This window comes from Sceloporus occidentalis, unplaced genomic scaffold, assembly GCF_023333645.1.
Source record: "Sceloporus occidentalis isolate IW3139 unplaced genomic scaffold, rSceOcc1.0.p SCAF_9, whole genome shotgun sequence".
Lineage (NCBI taxonomy): Eukaryota > Metazoa > Chordata > Lepidosauria > Squamata > Phrynosomatidae > Sceloporus > Sceloporus occidentalis.
Window position 1 is genome coordinate 26,892,937 of NW_028316989.1, and position 27,612 is coordinate 26,920,548.

The window sequence follows — 27,612 nt, forward strand, 5'->3', positions numbered from 1 at the left end:
GCCAGCCATCAACACAGAACAAGACACATGAAAATCACTCCTGCATTCCCAGGCTCACACAGTATATATACACCCAATTTTTCCAGGCAAAGCATTCTCTGAAGTTGCCAGCCACAGATGCTGGCGAAATGTCAGGAAGAAAATTTTCTAGAACATGGCCCCATAGCCTGAAAAACCCACAAAAAAAAAAACAAAAAAAAACATTTCTTGCTCTGTGGGGTAACCTGTTCTTTGAATGTTTTAGGTGATTTTCCGGTTCGCTTTGGCACTCTTTAAATACAAAGAGGAGGAGATCTTAAAGCTGCAAGACTCAATGTCTATATTCAAGTACCTCAGATACTTCACTCGCACAGTCCTTGATGCTAGGTAAGGATGCCAGAAACTACTTGTTGGTGCAGGAGGCAAGGGGAAGAAGCACAGCTGTATTCTGCTTAAGTTTCTGAGTTGATCCACTTCATTCTATGGGTTAAGAGAAAGTAATCTCACTTCTGTACATAAAAAGGGAAGGCTTAAGAGTTTTAGGGGTCAAGCAAAGAATTCAAAACAAGGTAAGAGAATTATGTATTATTAAGTCGCATAAGAAATGACAGCTTTAAAAAACATGAACCTGAGCCCTACCTTTTGGTTCTAAGATTCCTGGATCTTGCACTATGTTGGAAACAATTAACATGGAAAGCAATCTTACTGCAGAAGTAGATGTATTTTAAACAGATTGAACCAACAGCTGAAAAGTTTTTTATCTGTTGTCAGAAAAACTTGAGGTTTGGTACCTGAAGAGAATTTCATAGAGGCGGCAACACCCTTAAGAGGGGGCTTTTCTCCAGCGGCCTCTTGCCTCTGAACAGGCTAGAAATGCAACTACAACTTGGGCAGGACAGGATGGGAGCAGGTGGCATGTTTGTATTCCTGTCACTTTCCGAACATGGATGTGTTGGGTTGATTATGATGATCATGTGTATGTAATGATGGGTATGCTAATGTAAAAGCCAGCTCGGTGGCCTGGGGCCCAATTACATTCCCAAGAGTGGCACTGTGGGATTTCATTCAAGCCAAAGTTAGCTAAAAAGTCTCCTCCTCTTTGAGAAAACTAGCAGCAAGCTCCTTTTGCACTGTCCAGGTTTTTTTTTCTGTTTACAATATGCAGGCCACACCTTCTAGTGCGTCAGGTTGCTGACAACCATATTTATCCAATAAAACCTCAAAACAGAGCTAACGATACAAATGCTTACCAAAATAAAAAGTATAGAGTGGTGCATCTTTGTACCTTGCAGATAAAAATATATGCTTTGTTTTCTTCCTGAGGGCCAAAAAAGAAGGATAAAACCTTGACCTTGTTTGGTTAATACTAGCCTAGCAAAGACACAAGTAAAGTGGACAGTACTCTTGAGATGAAGCTTCTGTTGCTGAATTGCAGTGCCCCCTAGTGACCAAAATTAGTTACAGCTTTAGGTGTTTAGGTTATGCCTCAAGCCTTTCCTATCTCCTACCAAATCCTGTTTGATCTTGGAAGCTAAGCAAGGTCAGCTCTGATTAGACCATGTATGAGAGACCGCCAATGAATACCAGGTCCTGGAGGCTTTGTTTCAGCGCAAGGAACTGGCAAATCCACCTATTAATATTTCTTGCCTAAAAAAGCCATGTTAAATTCACGAGGTTGCCATAAGTCTACAGGTGATTTGAAGGCACAGACAGACAGATCTACCCACACTTCCCCAAGCTGGCATTCTCCAGATTTATTAGTCCATAACACCCATCATCCCCAGCTGTCATGGCCACTGGATTTTCTGGATAGGGTTCATGGGACATGTAGTCAATTTGGGGAAGTGTCACCCAAAGGTTGGAGGTAATCTTTGGTTTACAATTCCCAGAATCCTGTGATCATGCTGACTATGGGATTAAGGTATTAAACAATAGGGCACTTGGCCATGAAACCTGCTGGGTGATCTTGAGCAAGTCACACTCTCTTGACCTCAGGAGAAAGCAGTGGCAAACCCCCTCTCAACAAATCTTGCCAAGAAAATCCCATGATTTCCCCCAAAAACAGAACTGACTTGAAGTCACACAACACACACACACACACACAGAGAGTCCAAAAAGTTAATATTTCCATGCTCTGATCATACACTTTAAAATCACTTTCATCCTTGGTTTATCAATAAATTTAGTGTAGCATGTACATGACCACTGCCAGTTCTACACACATGTCATTGTTTTAAACAGCTATGTAACCTTTTCTGTAGTTTAAATAGTAGAAGATTTATGGGCAACTACAGTGGGATTTTAGAGTACCTGAGTGAGATTAGATTACACACAGAAATCAATAAATGTAACTGTATTTTTGAAATATTTGGATTAAAACAAAAGAGCCAGGAGGTTATATCTTGTTGCTTTTTAGTTCTGGTAGATGAATTTTTCCAGCATAAACAAAGGAGGTGAAACAGAAGGAAACATTAAGGACAAGCAGTGCTGCCTTTGTAGACTAGCAGTGCCCAGTGAGCGCTGAATATGTCTCAGGGTCATAGTTCTTCTGTATTAACCTGCACCAAGTCTCAGATCTGCAGCAGATTCCAAAGGCTGGGAGCAGGTGAGCATTTGATTCTGCAGACTGTGTTGAGTTGGATTTGGGAGGTGGGGGATGCTTTGCCAAACTGCTAGGTTAATTGCCATATGCCAATTGAGGCATCTCAGAGGGGAAGCAAAAAAGGGCCATTGCTCTTAACATCCTCCCACCTTTCATGGATTTATACCCTGCTTTTGGTCCTTTGAAAGAATACCTTTTTGAATTCCACTGAAAGAGCAGACTTAACCCCTCACTACTGGATGTTGTGTGATGTTTGGGAGTTCACACATGGGGGGGGGGGGGGCAAGCCTAGGGCCTCTGCACTTGCCAGCACCAGGATTTCAACCCATCCCAGTTTAAAAGCAAGTAAGCAAATCCTCAAGGCACCAGATCCCAACCAACCTTGGAGGTGAAGCCCTGGTTAGTACTTGGATGGAAGACTGCTAGGGAATACCAAGTGCTGTAGGCGATATTTCAGAGGAAGAAGCTGGCAAAACCACCTCTGAGGATTCCTTGACTAAAAAACCCCTATTCACTGGCCAACATAAGTCAACAGGTGACTTAAGGCAGAGGCATATCCTAAAGACATCAGATCCCAACTGATTTTGGAAGATAATCAGGGTCAGCCCTGGTTAGTACTTGGACAAGGGAACAACAACAAACACCAGGTGCTGTTAGGTGATATTTCAGAGAGAGGAACTGGCAAAAACTACTACTGTGTATTCCTTGCCTAAGAAAACCCTATGAAATTTATTGTCACCATAAATGGACAGGCTACTTCAAGGCTTACACACACACACACACACATGTTGTGCCATTGACTTTTAGAGAGGAATTTGGGAAGTATTTGACAGCGGCTGGAATGCATGTGGGAGGACAGACAGAAGTCCCTCTGAGAGGAATGTAGTGTGTCATTTTTGGCGCCTGTTCTCTCTTCCAGGAAGCTGATCAGTATTGCTTTTGGGGATCTGAACCCCTTCCCTCTGCGCCAGATCAGGAACCGGAGGGCCTGCCACCTGGAGAAGGTGCGCCTGGAACTCATGGAACTTGAAGCCATGCGGGAAGATTTCCTGCGTGAACGGGAAACCAACCCAGACAAAAGGGACCTCATTAGTGATGACGAAGAAGACGGCTGAAGGAACACCAGACCATCTCCAGCCACCCGAAGAGAGGCTCCTGCTCTTTTGGGGAACCTGACCAAAGCTTTATTGGAGGGGTTTGACTTCTCACGCATTTCTTACTTTCACAGTCCAGTAAAACTGAATGTTTGGCAATGGCAGCTGGGAATCTGCAGGGCAGATTTCCACATCTCAGCACTTCGTTGCAGAAGCCCCTTGTCTCCTCCAGAGGCCAAGCAGTTCTGTTTACCTTGCCTGCATTCCACTGTGTGCACAGAGCACTTCATGGACTTTGCGTCCAGCTGCCTTTTTTGTTTTGTTTTAGGCTCCCTCCTTCCTTCTTTGGGAGTTCCCCACTTTTTCAAGTGCCTGTGTAGCAAGCAATAGGGCAAAGTCTTTGCTTTCTAAAATTTTCACCATTTTACACCACACTCTTGACAGCTTCTCCCTGCTCCCCTTTTTCATCACCGTCACCTACGAGTGTGTAAGCTGTTCCATCTGGGAGAAAGAGGGAGATACTTCACCAGCCTTGATTATATTAAAAATGCAATCAACATTTTCCATGTTGAGGGTGGCCAGTTCAGCTCTGTTTGTTTAAAATTAGCCCAAATATTGACATATATTGAGAGTATCTGCACACATACTTAAAATCAGAGGGGGAAATGTGAAGAGACTGCCTGGAGCCAATTGTTTTTTGCCAAGGGTCCAAGTGTTCCTGAAGTGCACCTCCGCTGAGTCCTAGTGCCTCTGCTTTTAGCAAGAAAAGTAGATAAAGTATACTTTGCACATGGTGCTAAAGGAGCATTGTAGGGGAATAAGGACAAGTCTGCCCACTTCTGCCCAAATTTCTTTTAAAATGACCAAGAAAGACCAGGTTAGTTACAGAGAAGATGGAAATTTCCCTGTTGGTCTGGTGCTGTTAAAGACACAGGAGTCTGGCTGCTCATCCAGAATGAGCCCAGTCGGCATCATACAGCCTGAGGAGAGGAGACAGGGGTTCAGGCAGGGCCTATCTGCACTGAACAGCCGTTGGTGCTCTGGTTTGATGGCCACCTCCTCCTTTGGATCCCCTGGCTGTCTTATTGCTCCTTGGGGACTCTTCAAGAAGCCAATTGCACCTCAAGAAGCTAATTTCTGTTATAAATGGTGGCAAATGGTTTGTCAAGGCAGACAGCAAAGTGTGATAAAATTGGACCAAGTCCAATAATATGATACGAGAGAGAGTTATTTCTGGAGGAGACAGGCGAGGTAAACCTTACATTCTTTTGCTTTACCTGTGAACAGAAATCTTCCCAATCTCATAACTGGAGAAGAAGTTAAAATTAATTGGCAGGGGGTTTGGCAGCATCAGTCTCCACCCACCCACCCCTCTTTCTTTTGTACTGCATTCCATGGCAAGTTGGGAGATGCTCCTCTCCTGCCAAGTTGGTGAAAGTTGAAGCCGAGGAAATTCCCAGGTGGATACTGCTTATCGTATTACTGTGATCTTTGCAAAAATGTGTTGCCTTAGGTACAGGTTGTGAACATGGAGAAAATGAAGACAACAACGAGCTGATTACTTGCGGGTGGACGGGTGAACCTCTCCTTTGGTTTTTTCCTCCTTAAATCTATTGTTCTGTTTGTATCTGCAAATATATTTAGAATGGGTCATGGCCTTTTATGATCTCGGTGGGAGAGAAGCTAATGTAGCTTCTGTACCTTCTGACATTTCCCCATCCCTGGAACAAAAGTTTCTCCAAAACATGGTGAAAATAGACCCTGCCTGCGCAGAAGGAGTGAGGGGGCAAAAACAAATTGAAGGAAAAGGTTTAATTATTGTTTTTAATTGGGCCCCTGAGGCCTGTGTACAGTGCATGCGCACTCCAATTTAAGGCAAAACCTTGTGGCCTGTAGGTTTGTCTCCCATCAGGCAGCACTTGCTGTTTGGTGAAACAAGAAAAGAACCACCAGCAGAGCAAACAGGGGAAGCCACACAGGATGCAATGCAAGCTCACCACAGATTAGGTTGACGCCAGAAATGGGCAAGATATATAGCCCAGCCTGTGCTTTTTCACTTCAGCTGATATTGCTCCCTTTGAAAAAAAGGACTTTGTACTTGAATTCTGATACCCTCTTTCCATGTATTATTACATGTACTGTATTTCCAACTTCTATTGAAACCCACAGACCTCTTGGATAATCCCATGCTGTCAGATTTTGAAGCTGTCTTCAGGAAGAGCTGGTTCAAGGTAGGACAGTTTTGCATAGCCTTGCATCATCTGTGCCCCCTGAAATGCCAAGAAAGCTCCATTGCCTTCTATTTGGCCACCAATCCTCCTCCTCCCGAATTTCATCCCAGTCAGCCAGCACCCATAAGTTTAGCATAGCATTCATTCCTCATCTTGTCAATGGTTCTTCTGTATTCTCCTGAATATCCTCAGCTTTATAACATTGGTGTTGAGGATTGTTGTCTTCCCAGCTCAAGACGGATGAGAATGTTCAGTCAGTCCCTCCAAAACAATGGATTCCCACAACTCACTCTTTTGCCAGCTGCAGGGAGAATTTATGTTCGGTCCCACCGCACTTAATGCTTTGGACCGCTTTGGCAAACAGAATGGGAAACTCTTTCTTGCTAAAAAAATTGGGTAGTGACTTGGAAACTGAAACCTCCAGAAGCATTTCATCAGCCAAAGTTATGTGGGGCAATTCTGAACCTGCAATGCTGATGTACAAAAGCAGAATAGGGCAAGAAGATTGGAAAAATTCAGGATGGACCCTGCCTAGTTGACCATCCAAATTTCCTCTTGTGACTTTTTCACACCTCTCTTATTTTTACAGTGCAGTTTTTGTAAAGATTGTGTTTTTGTTAAGAATTCCGAAATGTTTTACATATTATATATGCCAAGTATCTTATGCATGGTTTCTGTTTTAAGTATTATATAACCCACAACACTTTAGCCATTTGGGCAAGGTCCTAGGTCACACAGATGAATTATTTTGTCACATTATAGGCAGGAAAAGGATGTAGCGCTTGACAGATAGCATTTGCTGAAGTGGCACAGTACATATTTTCAGTCTCCGGTTGGTATAATAATCAGTTCTACTCTTTATACAGAGATCAGGTTCACACATCAAGAATATACCTTGCACCAAGCCCTGCTAAAATGAGTAAAGCATGCACAGATTTCCCTTTCCTGGTGCGACTGAGCAGAGAAGGTGTTCCCTGGGGAAAATCCCTCGGACTCCAAAACCTGTTTCTCTTTCTCATACTTTTCATTGTTTTCGTCTGCTACGTCTGTCATTGCATAAGGACCAAGAATTAGTTTGTTTGTGAGCAAACAACAAGCCTGAGTCAAGTTGTCAGAGAACTCCGTAATCCTATTTGTTTGTGTCTCCCCTGAAGAAACTCAAACTTGTCTCTCTTCCAGTGTTTTTAAACTCACATTTTTGTACTGCCCTTTCTTCATCCATGTTACTGAAACAATGGGGAATGTGTAGCACAGAGAAAGGGCTGCAGTCTTGAAATGTAAGCTGGTTTTGCCAGAAATTGTTGCAAGTAAATAAAAATAATTTTCTACTGTCTTCTAGTTCAGCTCTTTTATTTCCTGTAAAATTGGGACTGACAACCACAAAGAAAGTGCTCTCTTGTGTGTCCGCCGTATGAGCCTGTGACCACAGTGGTCTAAGAGAAAGTTTAAAGGAGAAAGTGGACTAAGGCCCGTTCCACATGGGCAGAAAGTATGTGCCGCACACGTACTAGGGTTAAAAAGGGGCGTCCTTTCCGCATGCCCCAACCCTAGTACGTGCCAAGCGTGTACAAAATGGTGGTGCCTGTTCTACACGGGCGTTGCCATTTTGACGTTGCGGACGCTTAGTGTCTGCATGTTACACCACAGAAATGATGCTGTGAGTGCGCCATTGGTGCCTTGTGGCATCATTTCTGCGGCACAAAAAGCCCATTTTTGGGGCTTCTTTTTCGGCTACTAGGAAGCCTCGCCGTCAGGAGGCTGAGGCTTCCCGACGGTGGAAACGGAGGCGCTGGCAGACTGCCCTTTTTGGGCGGTCTGTAAAGTGCCTAAGAAAGTTTTAAGGAGCTTAAAACTTGTGTAGGCTCCTATGGAAATAGTGAAAGAGTTCTCATATATCTGGGATCAGACAGGGACTGTAGCTAGGAAATCAGCAGAAGGTTAAGAATGGGGAGGGCGGCTAAGAACTAGAAAAGATCCTAAAATACAAAGATACACAACTGAGAACTAATATTAGGATCGTCCAAGCCTGTTCCCCATCATCATGTGTGGATGTGAGAGCTAGACAGTGAAAAAAGAAGATAGGAAGCAAACCAATTCATTTGAGATGTGGTGCTGGAGAAGAGTGCTGAGGATCCCATGGATGGCCAAAAAGACAAAGAAATGAGTCCTAGAACAGATCAAGCCAGAAATCTCTCTGGAAGCCAAGATGACTAGACTAAGGCTGTCATACATTGGACACATCATGAGAAGGCTGAATCACTGGAGAGAACAATAATGCTAGGAAGGATGTAGGGAAGTAGAGAGGAAGGCCACATGCAAGATGGATGGACTCTATTAAGGAGATCATGGATATGAGTTTATATGACCTAAGCAGAATAGTGGAGGACGGAGCCTTGGAAATGTCTCATCCATAGGGTTACCATGAGTTGAGATTGGCTCGAAAGCCGTTAACAACAACAAAGGCTCATATTGAACGATCTAGTCATTCACACAGCTTGGGCCAGGAGTCTGGCATGCAAAGCGCAGACTCTGTCTCTCTGACCTGTGCCTTATCCCCTCCAGAGAAGGTTTACCCTCCCTTTGTGACCCCTTCTGTGCCTGTTCTGGAGAGAACAATGCAGTGGGAGCCATGGAGTCTCATAGATCTCAGGAATGACAGTAATGTGTGAGAAGCCGGGGAAAGGAATCCACTGCCTGCAACATTTAACCTCAAGGGAAATGTCTCCCAGGTCAGCTGGGGTTCCCAAACAGATGATGACGCGGATGCTCTGGTGGTGCCTTTGCCTTGCGCAAAGTTGGAAGGACATCATCTCAGCCAGGAAACAGTGCTGTGTATCATTCCTCTTTCTTGGAACTGGTCCTCCGCCATGGGTGGAGGACATGCCCTGACACTTGGGAAGCCACCAACGGGTGGAGAAATTAAGAGTTGACCCATACGGCTGTGCGACCCAAGAGGGGCCCGTTTTAAGGCTGGACTGACCCCACAGGAAGCATGGCAGTGGTCAGTTAATGAAAACTGGTTTCCTTTTGAGCAGCACAAAACACCCAGTTCCAGTTTGCCCTAGGTACGTGGACTCTTTGTATGTACTAGGAAAGTTGTTCGTAATGATTTTAATTGCCACTTCTGTAAGTTGTTAAGTATGCAGTGGCCCCTCCATATTTGCTGGGTTTAGGGGCACAGGACCCCCTTCAAAGTGGAAAAATCGTAAATTAAAAAAAACACTGTGAAGTCATTCATAACCGGCATCCATAGTCTTTTGTGGGTTTTTCGGGCTATGTGGCCATGTTCTAGAAGAGTTTATTCCTGATGTTTCTCTGGAGATGCCAGCCACAGATTCTGGTGAAACGTCAGTAACAAACTCTTCTAGAACATGGCCATATAGCCTGAAAAAAACACAAAAGGCTATTAAAACCCCACTTTTTGAAAAACCTGAGAGAACACTTCTCCGGGGATCTCTAGGTCCTCCAGATCAACTCTGTGATTAACGTATGCCAGAAATTGACCGTAGAGTCATGCTGGAGGACCTACAGATGCCTAGAGAAGTGTTTTCTCTAGTAATCTCAAGATACGTCAGCACAACTCCATGGTCAATTTCCGGCAGAAGTGAACTGAAGAGATTTCTAGATATCAATCAAAACCACAAATAATCAAATCTACAAAAGCAAAGTTGCAGATGGGGAGGGACACTGTACTTTGTTTTGAATCTTGGGGCGGGGGAAATGGGGTACAAATTAATATGACGATGATGATGATGATGATGATGATGATTGCATTTTGCACTCTCTCTCTCTCTCTCTCTCTCTCTGTGTATAGAGACCCATCCCTTTTTCTGAAAAGTGATTAAAGGTATTAGCTTAAGCTGCAATAAACTAGTCTTTAAGGTGCCCCAGGTAATTTTTAAAAACCCAGGACAGCTCTGCATGATGTGCCAAAGATTAGGGTTTATTTCTCCTGTGACTCCACTTGTCGTTAAGTAGGAAAGCGAAACTTATTTCGTAAGTCAGATATCTTCCCTCGTTGTTCAGCTGCCCTTGTTTAACCTCCTGGGATCTATAGAAAAACACACTGGGGTCAGTTGCACACTTCCTGCAGGTTATCGAAAGTCAGCAAAGTTTTGGCATCAGAAAAATAATTAAAATCCCAGGACCACCGTGAGAAAGCCGGCTGCTTGGGGTGGTTTCCAAGCCAGAGATGTTTAATTTAACTGAGGTTGCATCTACGCTGTAGAAACAATAATGTAGTTTTTAATATCACTTCAACTGCTATGGCTCCATCCTACAAACATTTCTAGTTTTGTGAGGGCACCGGCACTCTTTGGCTGAGAAAGGTCTGTAAAACTACAGGTCCGAATTTTCCATAGGATGGAGTGACAGCACTTAAAGTGGTGTCAAACTGCATTATTTCTACAATGTAGATCTAGGATTTGAAGGCACACAACAGGTATAACGATGACTCTATGGATCAGGATTCGAATCCTGGCTCGGCTATGGAAAGCCACTTGGTGATCTTGGGCAAAGCCACACTCTCTCAGCCTCTGAGGAAGGCAATAGTGGCAAACCTCCTCTGAAAAAACCTTGCCCAGAAAACCCCATGACAGGTTTGCCTTAGGGTCACCCTAAGTGAGAAGTGACCATAGGGCCTTGTCTGCTGAGGAATGCAGTGTGACCCAGAGGCTTGCTGTTCCTCCTGTGGCCGGCAGGAGGCGCGGGATCCGAATCCTCTGCCTGCCTGGTTTCCCTTCCAAAAAGGCTGGCAAAGCAGAAGGAGCCCAGCAGGAGCAGGAGCAGCAGCAGGAACAGCTGAGTCCCATCTCCCGGTGAGTAGCAGCCCTGGGCAGAGAGACGGAGGGAAGAAGGACGCTTTGCAAAAATCCCGGACGCAGGGCAGGGCAGGGCAGGGCAGGAGGGAGCCTGGTCCCTTGCAGCAAGGATGCTGGGGGCCAGGATGGCCAAAGGAGGGCAAGGCATAGCCAAATGGAGGACATGAGCACTAGAAGCACTCCTAGGAATGTAAATGCATGCTGCTTGTCCAAAAGGGAGGAATGCCTCCTGGAGACAAATAGAGGACCATGGCCTGGAAAAGGGGGATCTCTGGTCCCCCTTTGGGATTCCCTCTGGACTGAAGGTGGGAATGAAGGAGGACCTCTGGTCTCCCTTTGGGATTCCCACTGGACTGAAGGTTGAAATGGAGGACAGGTCCAGGAAAAGGGAGGCTCTCTGGTCACCCTGGATGGAGGACATCTTTGCAATTCCTCCTAGACAGAAGGTTGGGATGTAGGACAGGTCTGGGGAAAAGAAGGATGCTGGGGCTGGAGGGTGGGGGGTGGGGGGCTACGGAGGGTGAAAAGCCCCTGGAGAGGCAAGGGTCGGCTGGCTGGCCTCTGGGGGACCCTTTGCCCCTCACCTGCTGGCCAGGTGGGCAGACGAGGCAGCCAGGTAGAGGCATGCAGAGAAAGGAAGGAAAGCATGTAGGGTAAAAGGAAAGTGGTCCCCTCCCTCAATAACCCTAAACCCCCTCCTTAGGGAAGAAGGAGCCTTTCAGACCCCACAGAGCTCTTTCCCCAAAAGGGCTTGGGGCTTCTAGGTCTGGCTTGGGACTACCAAATGACCAAGAGTCCTGCGACATCTGGAAGGAGAACCCACTGAAGAAGGAACCCCAAAGGCTTTTATCAGAGACCTGGAGTGGCCCTAAGCTTAGAGGCCGGAGTTTTGTTGGGATGAGCCTCCAAAAGTCCATTATTATTATTAGTAGTAATAGTATCAAATTTCACACAGGTGTGTGTGTGTGTGTAGTTTTATTCTTTTAATAACTATCTGTTTTAATATTGTAATAATTTAATTCCTTTTTAATGTACTTTTTTCTATGTTTTTAATTGTACTGTTTTTTAATGTTGTAAAGCTGCTCTGAGTCCCAGTTCCAGGAAAAGAGTGGGATACAAATAATAATAATAATAATAATAATAATAATTATTATTATTATTATTAATATCTCACCTTTTCCCCAAAACTGGGACTCACACTGGCTTTCCGACTTATGGTGACCCTAAGGCGAATGAATCTAAGTAGGGTCAGCTGTGGTTAGTTCATTGATGGGAGGCCGCCAAGGAATCCAGTTCACTGTAGGCTCTGTTTCAGAGGAAGGAACTGCAAATGGCCTCCAAGGATCCCTTATTCCCTTGCCTAAGAAAACCCCGTAAAATTCATAGGGTCAACAGAAGTTGACAGGTGACTTGAAAACACAAACACACAAGGCAAATCTATCAAGCAATTTTCTTGGCAAGTTTCTTAAGAGGAGGTTTGCCGTTGTTTGAGGCTGAGAGAGTGTGGCTTGCCCTAAGCACCCAGTGGGTTTGATGACCGAGCCAAGATTCGAACCCTGGTCTCCAGAGTTGTAGTCTAAGGTTCAAACTACTAGGCCATGCTATCTCTCCCTGAGATCTGATACCTTTCAGATATTTAGGCCATAAGGGATCTTGCGTTTGTAAAATAAATATGTATATGTAATATATATCCTTATCCTCTAGAAACCAGAGTTAAAATCCTTGCTCCGTAGCATCTCTGTGTTTGTATGTTTGTGTTCTATTTTGTGATTTAATTTTTTAAACAGGATGGACTTTGGCGCAGCGCCTTTTTGGTGCTGTCTCCCTGCTAGCATCCTGAATATCTCCTAATTCTCTTTTTGGTTCCCAGGAAAAATATGCAAAGAACATCCACACTTTTGCACATGTAGCAGGGATATGAGAATCATATTTCCTTCCAGATGTTGTTGGACTCCTGCAACTCCCAGCATCCCCCACAATGTTTGGGATCTTGGCAAGGTGATGCTGGGATTTGAAATCCAATTCAAATTAGTCTCCCAATATATATAGGAATGGTGTTTGCTTGGAGACTATAAACACCAACCTTTCAGTGTTCTGTTGATTTTGTTTTTTCCCCTCCCCAAATTAAGAGCTTTGGGATTTGATTATATTAGCAGGTTTTGTTTTGGCAAGATCATTGCAACCGGATGTTTTTGAGTGGTTTCGGATGCTGGAGCAGAGCGTTCACAAAAGCAGATTGCTTTTGGGAACAAGAGGTTGTGTTTCTTTCCCTCCCCTCTCTTTGGTGTGATAAACTAGAAATTTTAGAGGTGGAAGCAGCCACTGAGAAGGCTCGGCCTCCTGTGGCTTTAATGGCTTAATTTGGTGAAAGTCTGGGGTTGAACATCTATACAGCAACCAGATAAAACAACAACTCGGTCCTCTCCCCACAACCGTCCTTGCCTTGGGAGAAGGATGCTTCCTTGTTGGTTTCCCAGCATTTCTCCCAAATCCACACATTTCTATACAACCAAGAGCTGGTGTTCTGCAGAGGATGAGTGCAAGAAAAAGCAAAAGGGAGAGATTTCCTCATCTCATCCTAAGGAGTTTATCACACGGGAGGAATTTCTCTTAATTTCGAATGAAAAGAAAGGGGCCAGAACGCATTCACGTGAATTCACTAGTTCAGCGAATTTATGTGAGTTCAAATTGCGTTCGAACTGACTTCCCATTGCCCGAAAATAGCTTGCCATTACCCGAAATTGCGTGTGGCAGTCTATCACGCAGTAACATGAAACCCCATGATTGCGTTCGGATTGCCATTGGATTATACTTCCAATTTCCCTTGTCTGATAAACTCCTAAGTAACATCTCAACCCCAAAGTCACAGAGGATGGGGAAACTTGTCCTCAGTTTTCTCAGGATAAGCAGGTTTGCAGTTGCAAAGCCCCCCCCCTCCCTCGTTATTTAAAGGCATTTCTCTGTCTCCTCTTCCCTCTCAGCCCAGCTCTGCAACTAATTTTGGTGGCGATGGTGGGGGAGAAAGAGAAAGAGAAGGCCAAGTAATTCCCAGACGACAGCTGTAACCTATACCGTTCAGGCATTCAGAGCCAAAGGGCAAAAAGAGGGTGGAAGAACCAGGAATGCCTTCAGTCCTTTAGAAGACAGATCAGGGAGAAGAATTTGGGCTTCCTCATCTATGCGTCTCTGTGTCTCCAAGTTGCCTGTTGAGTTATGGCAACCCCATGAATTTTGCAGGGGTTTCTTAAGCAAGGAATACCCATGATCCTGGAGACCAGGGTTCGAATGCCCACCGAGACATGAAACCCACTGGGTGACATTGGGCAGGTCACATTTTCTCAGCCCCAGAGGATAGCCATGACAAACCCCCTCTGATGAAACTTGCCAAGAAAACGCCATGATAGGTTTGCCTTAGGGTCGCCAGAAGTCACAGATGACTTGAAAGCACACAACAACAACCTCAGATGTGGTTTTACCAGTTCCTTCCTCCAAAGTACAGCTTCCAGCATCTGGGATTCCTTCTTGTTGATTATCTTCCATCTAAGGACTAACCAGGGCTGAACTTGCTTAGCTTTCAAGAACAGATGGTATCTAGTACCTTTAGGGTATTTAGACCCTGTGCCATATTGTATGTGTGTGTATGCCTTCAGGTCGCTTGTTGACTTATGGCAACCCTATGGATTTTGCAGGTTTTTCTTAGGCAGAGATGGATTTGCCAGTTCTTTCTTCTGAAATGCAGCTTTCAGCAACTGTGATTTGTTGGTGATCTCTGACCCAAAGACTAACCAGGGCTGACCCTGCTTAGCATCCAAGATTAGATGGGATCTGTTCCTTTTAGGGTATTTGTAAACTACTATTTCAAGATCTAACAAGCAGCAGTAGCTGCTGATACCTATAACTCCACTTAAAGACATGAACCTCAAAGTGAGCCTTGTTTTTTGGGAAAAGGAATAGTTTCAGGAGTCATATAGGTGTCTGGCATGTCGAAAGAAGGTATGGGAATGCCTGGCATATCTGATGCTGCTTGAAGGTGTCCCCGCAGTAAATAACTGTCTGTGATTAAAAACTTCTGCTCCCAGTCTGGAAACTATGTGAACCTCGGTGGAGTAAGGTCCCAACATGAATCACTGAGTCCAGCAAGCTAAAATATTGCAAGCGCATTCTTTGGTTTGTGAAACAAAGCCTTTGTCCTCTTGCTAGGCTGACAGTTGAAGACTTGGTTTTAAAGATCTGTAAATGTTAATGGCTATTCTATACCCCACCAAACTGTTCCAATTTGAAAGAGAAAGTCCCGATTAATCCTCTACCTTTCCACTTTCCTTGGTGTTCACACACGCCTTGAATGCACTCAATGCAAAATCCCACTTAACTCAGGAAAGTCAATACAGGTAAAGCATGATGTTGATGATGATCTGCATCGATTCACATCGTCGGCAGTGTGAATATGCTTCCAAATCAATCCGGCTTGCTCTGTATTGTTCAAAGGAAGGGAGGCGGCTCCATTTTAACCCAAAACGATGACATGTGTGAATAACACAAGGGCTAAAATGACTCAAAGAGAATAATGAACCCAAAATCTAATGGGAACAACAAACCCGATATGCATCAGCACAACGATCCACATCCCATTGGGACAAAAAAATAAGTGTGAATGCCCCCTAAGCTTTATTGGTGTCAAAAGATGCAGCAGATGGTATGCAACAGAGAAGCATATCAGCCCTTTTGCTGGTGGGAGAACTGAAGCCCTAAACCATATATTCAACCCAGAATATCCCTGGCCAGCAGCCGGATTCAGTCACCGTCGCCAGCAATATGAGGAGCCTGGGTTGGGATGGAAGATGGGCTTCCCAGGGGTTACATAGTGCAAAAGCAAACAAAAGAAAATCAAAGTACACAGGGGTGACCCATCTCCCTGTTCATAGCAATGGGAGCTATTAATACCAGAGGAAATTTCACTCCTCCCAATCATTCTCAATCTTCCTACCTTTTCCCAGCCTCAAACCGCAAAGCGAATGCCAAAAGTCTCCACAAAGGCCACCAATACAAGAAAACCCTTTCATGTCACTGGGCTGTGATGCTAACAAGGACTCCAAAACCCATCTGCCTGGTCCTAGTGGCCCAGCTCATTACAGTGGGTCCTGGACTGGTATCTGCTGGGATTTGGTTCCAGGATCCCTTGTGGATAGAGCAAAATCCATTGATGGTCAAGTCCTGTTAGATACAGTGGTGGAGTAAAACGGCAAAATCTTATTATATAAAATGGCAAAACCAATGTTTGCTTTTTGGAAAATACATGTGTGTGTGTGTGTGTGTGTGTGAAGAGAGAGAGTGTGAATATTTTCAAACCGTGGATGCTTGAATCTGTGGATAAAAAAATCTGTGGGTATGGAGAACTGACCATATGTAGCTAAAAACTTCTCGAAGCAAACCGACTTTCCCTCTCTGCACCCGCTGTGTAATCCTACAAAAAGTTCAACCTCCTTTAGCAGGTAATAAACCAATAGATTTGTGGCCAGAAGGCTCCTCTCCTGTGAGGATGGAGCCATTGTACCAAAGATCCTTGTCTTGGCCTCTTTCAGCTTATCTGGGATGATCCCATGCAAGTCTGAAGGCCTAATTTGTCTCACTGCGTCTTGACTTGCAATAATCTTCTGAATATTTGTATGGTTACTAAAGGATTTATGTAACGGTTTAGGATAATTTAACAAAGAACACACAGCCGGGCGGTGTTCCCAGGCCTCTCTTTTGTTAATTCTGTCACTTCCATATCATTTTTCGATGTAGGGCGCTCACCCAAAAGCATGATTCACTTGTCAGATCTCTGCTTTTCTTAACACCTCTGATGATCTGGATTTTGAGAAAGGGGTGTTCAAGACCTTTCACTCTATTTTGTTAAGGTTATTGTTCCTGGGTTTGCTTTTTCAACTAATCCACAACTTGCTCATTCGTTGTTGTTGTTTGGTTATTCCCATTTCCTTTTGTTTCTCTCTGCCATCACTGCAAAATCCAGCCCAAGTGTTAGCATAGTTCTGTGTGTATTACCTTGGACCCTTGCCACAGTTTTGTAACTTGGGGCTGTAATCATACTTTGTTGTTAATTGCTGTCAAGTTGGCTTCCACTTAGAACTGTCTTCTACATCATTGGTTCCCAAACTCTGATCTTCCAGATGTTTTGGACTTCAGCTTTCAGAATTCAGGTTGGCCAAGCTGGCTACAGCTTCTGGGAGCAGAAGTCCAAAACACACAGAAGACCAAACTTTGGGAACCACTGCTCTAAATGCAGGACCTACAATGACCCCGCTCTGTACAGCCCTGCGAGGGAGGTCTTGCAAACTCAAAGCAACCATGCTGGCTTCCTTGATGGAGTCAATCCACCTTCTGCTTTTCCTCCTGTCTTCAACTCAACTTCAACCGCAAGGGATGACTCCCGAATCTGTTGCTCAGAGCTGGCAGAGAGGTAGAAGAAGAAGTTATATCAATGCTTCATGCTGCCATTGTCTGTGAGGTTATTGTGCAAATATGACAACCAGGATCCTTCCGTTGTTCTCCAAAAAGCCCCTGGAGAAGTGAGTTAACCGTCCCACGAGTCATAGAGACGGGTACAGAGTTCGGTTTCTAGAAGGGCCAACTCCCTGGTGTCTGTTTCCGTCTTTTGCTCCATCTAAAGCCTTTGATCCTGGCTTCAGCATTGTCACTTTCTCCAAATCTCTCTCTTTTATTTTTTCTCTTAACATCCAGCCTCATGAAGAGATGCAGGATTCACAATGTAGTGAACTTTTTGTTAGTCTTCCCAGTCAAACATACTCTCCAACTGTCCTGATTTGGCAGGGTCAATCCCAGTTCATCCTCTTCCATCCCACTTTTTCAGATGCTATTAAAATGTCCTAGGCCTGTTACAGACTGCCAAAATAAAGCTGCTTCGGGTCTCTTTGGACTAGGTATGCTGTTTAAATGATGCATGCATCCTAAGAATCCGGAAGCTGCACCAAAGCTACACTCCAGTGCTTAGGAATGGAGTGTGGCTTTGGCGTGACCTCCGGACTCTTAGGACCCATGCATCATTTAAACAGCATACCTCCAAAGAGACCCGAAGCAGCTTTATTTTGGCAGTCTATAAGAGGCCCTAGTTTCTCTCTCCGGTGCCTTTGTCATCAGCTTACTTTGGTTATTGCAAACCGAGTTCAGAGTGCAAAATGAGTTTACTCTCAGTTTACTCAATGGAGGGGAGGAATGGAGGGGGCAAGAATCATGCCCTTCTCAAGAGGCTCAGACAAAAGTGTGCAATGTGGAAAAGAGACAGCCTTGAGAGGCTGAAAAAAGATATTATTTTATTTTCAAAATAGCTAACATCTTTCAGCCTGTTTACATTGCTTTACAAAAATGAAGCAGTTTACATATAATTTAATGCAAGAACCACGCACATAGAGAGCTAGCATGCATAGCGCCCATTGGATGGCGTTGGGCAAGTCATACTCTCTCAGACTCAAAGGGAGGCAATAGCAAACTCCTATTCACCATGAATCAGAAACGGCTTGAAGGTACACAACAATATGCACATATAATTGATTTTGTAAATTGAGAAGATAAGACTAAGAGGCAAGCGATGGGTTCAAGATCACCCAGTGAGCTTAATGCAGGATTGGAACTTGGGTCTAGTATTTCAACCCAAACCCAGCTCTGACTCAGGAGTCACCAGAAGAAGTGGGAATTATTTCTGGTCTTAAGTGTAGCAACTGGTTAGAGCTGAAGGTGAGTGTGTCTGAAAAGGACGTTTTTGCCATTCTTTGGTTAAGAAAAACCCCACCTGGATTGCATGTCCCACCAACTTTACTAGCCAGCCTAGGCAATGGTATGGGATGCTGGGAGTTGCAGTCCAACAGCATCTGGAGAGCTGTGTGATTGCTATTGTTTCTCTAAACCCTGACCAGTTCAAATGCAGGAATCTGGAGCCCTGGTGGCGCAGTGGTTAAATGCCTGTACTGCAGCCATTCACTCAAAACCACAAGGTTGCGAGTTCAAGACCAGCAAAAGGGCCCAAGCTCGACTCAGGCTTGCATCCTTCCGAGGTCCACTATGATCATTGGAATAGCGGTATATAAATAAAACAAATTATTAAATGAATTATTATTAAAACCACCAGCAAACAGCTGATGGATGATAAAACCATTGCCAGAAAATAACAATTTATTTTTTGTTTGGAGCATTTGGAAGACTGCATTGTTGCTGCTGCTGTTTGTTTTAAACCAACTGGGGTAAACATTTGTGTTCTTCAGGGCTGTTTGTGTGTTGCAGTGTCTTCTAGTTTGGGTTATTTGGGTGGGGGGGGGGTGTTGACAGCTGGGTGGTTTGTCTTTGCTTTGGGTTAGAAATGGTGGTTAGTCGCCTTTGTCTGGAGGAAGTGCCCTGTGCGTGTTTGGAGAGGTGACGCCTGTTTCTATTTTGTTTTCCCAGGTGAATTCAGCAGCCGGCATCAATGAGGAGACTAGGCATGGCCCTGTTCAAACAACAGAAGGTGGAGGACATTTACGAAATCGGGGAAGAACTGGGAAGGTGAGCCTGGACGTCTCTTGGGCTGAACAGCTGAGATGCAACGGCATGTTCCCAAACATCTCCCTTGTGCTTTTCTTTGCCATTTTCAGTCATTTAAAAAAAGATTCAAGCTCAAACACACTGCCAACTATCCAAACATAAATGTGTAAAAGTTTGAGATATACACCCTTTCTATAATAGTTCAAGTCTTATTTCTTACCTAATTTATTATCTATACCTTCCCCGTTTGTCAGTATTTCGTATAATCTACAACACGCCTCCATTATTCCTAAACATTCATTTCGTACAAAGTGTCGCTCATGCAGAGAAGCTAGTGTTGTGATTGTAGTTCAACATTGTTAAAAAGGTATCATTAGCTGCATCTACACTAGAGAGATAACCCGGTTTGGCACCGCTTTTAAGTCTACCTGGCTCAAAGCTATGGAATTCTGAGAGTTGGAGTTTGGACCCCACAACAAACTCCAACTCCCAGAATTCTGTAGCCTTGAGCCAGGGCAGTTAAAGCAGTGCCAAACTGGGTTATCTCTCCAGTGTGGATGCAGCCCTAGTTTCTAGACTAGACTATGTTTTTAAATATATTCCTCAGTGTATTGCTAACTGTATTACTGTGTTTCAGTCTTCTATACTTTTTAGTACCACAGTCTTCCCCCAATTATCATTGTGCTTTTCTGAAAAGTGAATGAGTCTGTTTATGCTGGATCTAAATGTCCCACTTTGGGGCTCGTTCATATGTTTTCTTTTAATTCTCAGTTAAACGCAAGTGCTATCTAGAAAGTAAGGATGAATAAATTCATCTTGGCATGCCCAGGATTACTCTCATGCCAGCACAGTTGGGCACATTCTGCCAAATCTTATGGGTTTTGAAAATGACACAGAAGCAGTGGAATATGAATTTATCTGACTCTAGCCCATTAGTCATTGCTCAACAGCACAATAGTTAAACCTTGGGTTTATTTAATGCAACACGCAAACTGTGTGAGACACTCACAACGCTGGGTGTTTGTCTGAAGATCTGGATTTCAGCCTGAGCTATGAAGGAGCTAGCCACTATTAATAATAATAATAATAATAATAATAATAATAATTTCTTTCTTCTTCGTGGTCTCTGCGAATCATACAAATGGGTTTTACTGCACCTGCGCAGTGCTCTTTGGAAACTTCTGGAATCACTAGGCAAAGTACACTTTGCAACTTTTAGAAACTTTTTGGCGGTAACTCCACCCACCCGTTATAAGGCCCCTGCATTCCCGCTCTTTCCCCAGTTCCTTTTTTTCGCCGCGTTAGCTGCTTTAGGGAACTTCGCTTGCTTTACTAGCTCTTTTCGAAATCACTGTTTTGACCTCGGACCGTCTTTTGGCTATTCTCTCTCTTCTGACCCTTGGTGAATTTGGACTCTCGGTTTGTTGACCTCGATTTTGGACTCTCCTTTAAACTGTCGACTTCGGTAAGGATGTCTCCAGCGCCTTTCAAGAAATGTGATGTGTGCGGGGGCAAGGTGCCTGTCCAGGACCCCCATTCCTCCTGTTTCCTTTGCCTGGAAAAGGACCACGACCCCAAGGCATGTCCTTCGTGCAAGTCGCTATCATCTCAGGCCAGGAAGAACCGTGAGTCCCGGCTGACTTCTGCCATTGCTCAGGGCAAGATTCAGGAGGGTGGCTCCCGTCCGACATCAGCTCCCGCGGCCTTGGCCTTGGTCCCTGCATCTTCTTCCCGGGCCAGCGTTTCCAGTGTCGCGTCTGCCCCAGCGACTTCTGTAGTCCGTGATCCGGACGAGTCTGGCGCCACCTCTGATGTGGCCCGTGATTCTCAAAAATCCAGTGCCACCACCAAACCCTCCAAGCGCCCCACAAGCCGTTGGGGACTGAGGGTTCTGAGCCCAAACCAGGTTCTACAAGGAAATCATCTCCCGAAGGTGCTCGCTCCAAGGGATGAGTTGAAACCGATTCCTCGGACAAGGCGGCTGCCACTTCGAAGTCCTCATCGAAGTCATCTTGGAGCGCCTCCAAGCCTTCTGGTACCGTCGCCTCGGGATCGAAGGGTACCACGACCTCGGGATCAAGACTCGTCTCCAAAGGGAAGGTCAAGACAGCCAAGCCACTACCCATGGGCATTGCTGTCCTCTCTGAATTGGCCGAAAACCCTTTCTTCCCTCCTGAAGACCGGGGAGAGACTCCACGTTCTTCCAAGAACAGGCCTTCAACGGGGACTCCAGCTGACCATGGCTCAAAGAAGTCCAAGTTGACTCGGGATCCGAAGGAGACGGGATCATCCTCCAAGGAGAGAGATTGTGCTTCCAAGAAGCCCCGCTCCCCTGACAAAGGGTCCTCCAGGCAAACCCCGGCTCCAGGGACGTCACGCACCAAGGAACCGTCCTCTCGGCACCGACCAGCTAGCCCGACCCCCGACTTCCCACAGCTGTCGACTGTTTCTTTTGTTCACCCGGATACAGAAGCTACCCGGTCCAAGCATCGCGAGTCACCTTCGCCGGTCCTGCACTCTGCTGGGGAAGAGCCCCTCAACAATGACCCCTCTGATATGTTTTACGACTCCGAGACGGACCGCTATTACATGTCGGTACCAAGGGAGCTTGCTTTCCAGAAGTTCATGGCCAAGCTCAACCTCCGTCCTGTGGCTTCTGACCGAGGCAAACCTTTGGCATCGGCCTTGAAACCTCCTGCCCCCACAGCCCAGCAGTCTGTGGTACAGCCCTCCATCCCATTGCGTGAGCCTGATCAAGCAACACTCCTGGATTTTGACTCGGAGCCCGAGGTCCTGCCTCCTTCAGAGGATCCTTCGGAGGAAGACACTTCCCTGCAGGCAACCTCTCCTGCCAATCGAGAAGCCAAGAAAATTGATGGTCTCGCCAGGAAGGCTTATTCGGCTGCAGCCCTGGCTGTGAAGGCCATTAATTACAACGCGTGCATGGGTACTTACATGCAGACACTCATGGAGGGGATCTCGCCGATCATTCTAGATGTCCCGGATGATGCACAAAGGCGGCTGGTCGAAATCAGGGATGAGACCCACTCCATAGGCAGTTGGCTGATCACTGCCTCCAGGAATGTGGCGGATTGCGCTGGAAGGGCCATGGCTGCCTCACTGGCTCTCCAGCGGCATGCTTGGCTTCGGGGGTCTGACCTCAACATGAATGTGAAGTCAACGATTGAGGACATGCCACTGGACGGATCGGGCCTTTTCCACGCTGAAACCGACGAATGACTGAACCGTAAGTTCAGGATGAAGGTGGCGGCAAAGAAGCATGGCATGTCATCATCCTTGATCTCTCCGTTCCGGAAGAGGCAGCGCCCGTGGCAATCCCAAGGTCAGTCACAGAGGGCTTTTCACCAGGACCATCAGGCCCAACAGCAAGGGGCCCAGAGGCAGAGATACCCCTCCCAGTTGTCCTCCTCCTCTGGCCGGCGCAACCTTCCTGCCCGGTACCGAAAATCTCACCGGCAGGACACCGACCAGGAGAAGAAGAGGTCCTGAAGGGCCCCTGCACCCTTCGTCCCATCCCCTCTCCTGTTTCTTGACATCTTGAGGCCCTTTGCCAACACCTGGGCCTCCATCACAACGGATTCGTGGGTCTTAAACATCGTCTGTAGGGGTTATGCCCTCGAGTTCGAAGAGCTCCCTCCAACTGGAGCTTTCATTTCCACTCTTCCCTCGGACACCCTTCTTGACGAAGTGCACGCTTTGCTTGCCAAAGGGGCAATTTCGCCCTTGCAGCCTGATTAACTTTACAGGGCTTTTTTCTCCAGATACTTTACGGTACCGAAGACGGATGGCGGTATCAGACCCATCTTGGACTTGAGGGCGTTGAACTATTGACTTGAATATCGCCGGTTTCGAATGGTAACCTTGGCTTCTATTTTGCCCCTGCTTCACCAGGGTCTCTGGTTCGCGACGGTTGACTTGAAGGATGCCTATTTCAACATAGGGATTCGAGAGTCCCACAGAAGATTCCTTGCCATCGCCGTTGGCTCCACTGTGTACCACTACAATGTTCTTCCTTTCAGCCTTGCCACAGCTCCGAGGGTCTTCATGAAGTGCATGGCCCCGGTAGTGGCTTACCTCCACCAGAGGGGGTACAGAGTCTTCCCGTATTTGGATGACTTGCTGTTTGCTGCCTACTCAGACAGAGAGCTTCAAGAAGCGGTCTCGTTCGCCTTGCATCTCTTGGCATCTCTGGGATTGTTCGTCAACGAGGAAAAGTCTCACTTCACTCCGGCTAGGCGGGCCAAGTTCATCGGGGCCATTCTCGACTCCGAAAAATGCATCGCCTATCTCCCTCAGGACCGTTTCCAGGCTCTAACAGCTTCTGGAAAACTTTGCCTAGCACACAGAAGGGTGAGGGCCAGAGACTTCCAGGTGGCCTTGGGTCACATGGCTTCAACAACCTTCGTAACACCGTGGGTGAGACTCGGTTTCCGTCTTCTTCAGGCGTGGTTCCTCTCAGTCTTCAACCCGATGGAGCATTCCCCTGCCAAATGGCTCACGGTTCCGAGGCCTGTAGCCTCTTCCTTGAGATGGTGGCTAGACTCCCACAACGTCTGCATCGGCATGCCCTTCGAACAGCCCCAGCCGCAGATGACCTTAACGACAGATGCTTCCCTGGAGAGTTGGGGCGCACATCTGCTTGACCTCATCGTAAAGGACAAGTGGTCCCCAGAGGAGAGAGATCTCCACATCAACGCTCTAGAGATGCTTGCAGTCAAGAAGGCATTGAGGGCGTTCGAGTCCAGTGTCTCCAACAAGGTGGTCCTCCTGAGGACAGACAACACGACTGTCATGTATTACATCATCAAGCAGGGGGGCACCAAGTCCAGGACTCTGCTCGACATCACCCTGCGCATTTGGGACTGGTGCATCCCAAGGCAGGTCCTTCTCCAAGCGGTTCACCTGCCAGGAGACGAAAACGAGTTGGCAGACTGCCTCAGCAGGTCTTCCTCGGTGTGTCATGAATGGAGACTTCACCCGGAGACGGTCGGCGACCTCTTCGATTGGTGGGGAACCCCCCAGATTGACCTTTTCACGACCGAATGGAACAGCCACTGTCCCCAGTTCTGCTCCAGAACGCACATGGAGGGATCCCTCGGAGACGCGTTAGCTTTCGTCTGGTCAGGAGAGCTGCTCTATGCCTTCCCTCTGATCATCAGGGTGGTGTCCAAGATGACAACGGACCGATCGGATGCGATCCTCATCATCCCTTGGTGGCCGAGACAGCCCTGGTTTCCGTCTCTCCTCCATCTCTCCAAGAGACTCTTCCTCCGCCTCGACTTCCATCCAGACCTGCTGTTGATCCAGAATGGCCGGATTCTGCATCCGGACATCAAGAACCTGCTGCTGGTGGCATGGAGACTCCAGCCTTAGCCTCACTGCCGGATTCGGTGAGGATGGTGATCCTGGCTGCACAGAAACCTTCCGCCCAAAGGTCCTATGCCTGTAAGTGGAGGAGGTTCAGTCACTTCCTTGCTCAAAAAGGCCTCTCTCCTGCTCAGGTAACGACTCCAGTGGTGCTGGAGTTTCTCGTGGCGCTTCTGGATGCGGGGCTATGCCTCACATCCATCAAGTGCTACCTTTCAGCCATTTGCTCCCATTTTCAGTTTGAGGGCAAGCTGTCCTTCTTTAGGGATCCCCTTGTTAAAAGTTTTCTAAAGGGATGTGCTAACCTACACCCCCCCGGTGTCGGTACCAGCGCCGGCTTGGAGCTTGGACGCTGTACTATCCGCATTGCAATCCAAGCCATTTGAACCGATAGCCACAACGGACTTGAGACTATTGACTTGGAAGACTGCCTTCCTTGTGGCCATTACCTCTGCTCGCCGTGTGGGCAAACTGTATGCCTTGCGGAGGGACCAGCCCTTCCTTAGGTTCCATAGGGACAAGGTGGTCCTCCGTAACGACATCACTTTCTTGCCTAAGGTAGTGTCTGCCTTCCATATGTACCAGGACATTGTTTTACCTACCTTGGCGGCCAACCCGACTTCGGAAGCTGAGCGTAACCTACACTCTCTGGATGTAAGGAGGGCTTTAGCCTTCTACTTGGACAGAACTGCTGGTTCCAGACTTTTTCAGTGCTACTCGGAACCGAAGAAGGGATTGCCTGTGTCTGCGCAGAGATTCTCAAAATGGGTGGCTGGTACCATTCACCTCTGCTATGAACTCTTGGGCAAACCTCTCCCGGACAGGGTTCGGTCCCATACTACAAGGGCGGTAGCAGCATCCTCCGCATTTTTATCGGGGATTCCCTTGGAGGATGTTTGTAAAGCTGCAGTTTGGTCCCAGCCCCTGACTTTTATAAAACATTACAGGCTGGATACCAGGGCCATACGGGATGCAGCTTTTGGGAGGGCAGTGTTGGTCTCAGGGATGCACTGATTACACTGTTTCTCCAATGTTGTGTATTATTGCAAGGTTCATGCAAATGTTATACTGATTTACATGCTTATGTGGAAGTTTTTTGATCAATCACTGTTCCAACTACCATGGGACATAAGTCTTACATGACTTGATACTCCCATCCCAGGTTCAATATTACTATGTTATGTTTGAATTGCTATTGGCTAGGTTGGCTTATGTGGCACTTCAGTGCTTTGTTCAGGTACAAAAGACTGACACTTTTTTGTAGATTCAAGGTTTTTATTGTACAAATAAATACACCTTGTTTCAATTTGACTTTGGTCTCAGGACACTCCCTCCACCACTTACCTAAGCTTGTCAGTCTAACCCATTTGTATGATTCGCAGAGACCACGAAGAAGAAGGACAGGTTGCTTACCTGTAACTGTATTTCTTCGAGTGGTCATTTGTGAATACATACAAATCCCACCTGTCCTCCCCTCAGTGTCCTGCTCTTATTGGCTCTTCCTTATCGCCTACTTGGCGGAAAAATTGCGGAACTGGGGAAAGAGCGGGAACGCAGGGGCCTTATAACGGGTGGGCAGAGTTACCGCCAAAAAGTTACTAAAAGTTGCAAAGTGTACTTTGCCTAGTGATTCCAGAAGTTTCCGAAGAGCACTGCGCAGGTGCAGTAAAACCCATTTGCCTGTATTCGCAGATGACCACTCAAAGAAATACTGTTACAGGTGAGCAACCTGTCAATTCCCCACCTCTCCCTATGGCTCAAGGTGGGATTACAGCAAAATCACATACATCATACAGATCAAACGTTAACATTTTCATAAAAATAACCCTCCTATGACACAATAATACAGTGTGATACAATACAGTTTAAAACAATACACTTGCCAAACCAAAGTTAGGATTCAGATTCATCTCTTACACAGTCGGGAATAGAGAGAAAAATGAGCATATTTATCACCTGAACTCTCCCTAGAAGTAGAGATGACTGAATTAAAGCTGTTGTTGCTGTTGCTGTTGTTGTTGTTGTTGTGTGCCTGCAAGTAATTTCTGACTTATGACGACCCAAAGGTGAATCTGTCACAGAGTTTTCCTGACAAGATTTGTTCAGAGGGGGTTTCTCTTTGCCTTCCTCTGGGGCTGAGAGAGTGGGACTTACCCAATGTCATCCAGTGGGTTTCCATGCCTGGTCTCTAGAATTGTAGTCCAACACTCAAACTATTATGCCACACTGGCTCTCCTCTTATTGTCTCTTCCAACTCTATGATTCTGTGATTCTTAGGATCCACATATTTTGAAGGTGACTTGACGAGAAATAACGACAGCAAATCCACTATTTTGAGACAAGTCTTCAGTTCACTTGGAAAGCTCTTCTTTTAAAGTTTATACTAAATTCCAGAGCAGATCCACCATCCCACCAGCATCAGCGCCTCTGGCTTTTACTACTCCTAGGCCTTATGATACAACGAGATTTTTTAATCTGGGTAGTATGGAAGTTTGCGGTGTATATTTATTCACACATTGCCGTTCTCTTTTGAAGGCCCACTTTGAGATGTACGATCATCTTGCAGGGGAGCGCTGCTAGCAATGCCTCCTTGTAAACTTTAATTTGGCAAAGAATATTACTTTATTTTGCTTGTCTTAAGCCATTCTGCTTTCTCTCTGCTTTTGTAACAGTTCAGGGTGCTGACAGATGTCGCCTCGAGGGGAAAGAGATTTATGTCAAGATCCCCGGAGAAGAGCTGTTACTTGCGTGACACACACAGCTTTTTTTGGCAAAACGGCTGGCTGTCAGGGATTATAAATTGGAGGGACTCACCTGGTCTCCTTCTTCTGCAGGAAGAATAAAACCACAGTCAAATATTCTGCAGCCCGTTGCCGGAAGGATTGGCTGCTTTTTTTTAAATTTCATTTTTGTAGTGCCACTTCTTAAGAATGACATGTTCAGTTCCTTATGGGAAGGGATGAGATCTC

At 46.1% G+C, this 27,612-nt stretch overlaps 2 protein-coding genes across 4 annotated transcripts in view; both read left to right on the forward strand.

Moving 5' to 3' along the window:
• TBC1D2B (TBC1 domain family member 2B) overlaps positions 1-7,233 on the forward strand; it is a 44,026-nt gene extending 36,793 nt beyond the window's left edge. Inside the window, exons 12-14 of one of the 2 annotated variants that reach the window (XR_016282321.1) lie at positions 245-366; positions 3,501-4,926; positions 5,845-5,868. Coding sequence is in view for 1 of the 2 variants with exons in the window: in XM_089538126.1 (XP_089394252.1) it covers positions 245-366; positions 3,501-3,696 (318 nt within the window). In the remaining variant the exon portion in view is untranslated. Of the gene's footprint in view, positions 1-244; positions 367-3,500 lie in introns of both variants that reach the window. The other variant, XM_089538126.1, reaches the window with a different exon arrangement.
• A 3,414-nt stretch (positions 7,234-10,647) lies between these two features.
• The window catches only part of LOC149307106 (death-associated protein kinase 2-like), a 40,446-nt gene continuing 23,481 nt past the window's right edge, over positions 10,648-27,612 (forward strand). Inside the window, exons 1-2 of one of the 2 annotated variants that reach the window (XM_089538127.1) lie at positions 10,648-10,723; positions 19,178-19,276. In XM_089538127.1, the coding sequence (XP_089394253.1) occupies positions 19,200-19,276 (77 nt within the window). In that variant the 5' untranslated portion in view covers positions 10,648-10,723; positions 19,178-19,199. Of the gene's footprint in view, positions 10,724-11,659; positions 11,682-19,177; positions 19,277-27,612 lie in introns of those variants that run through there. The other variant, XM_089538128.1, reaches the window with a different exon arrangement.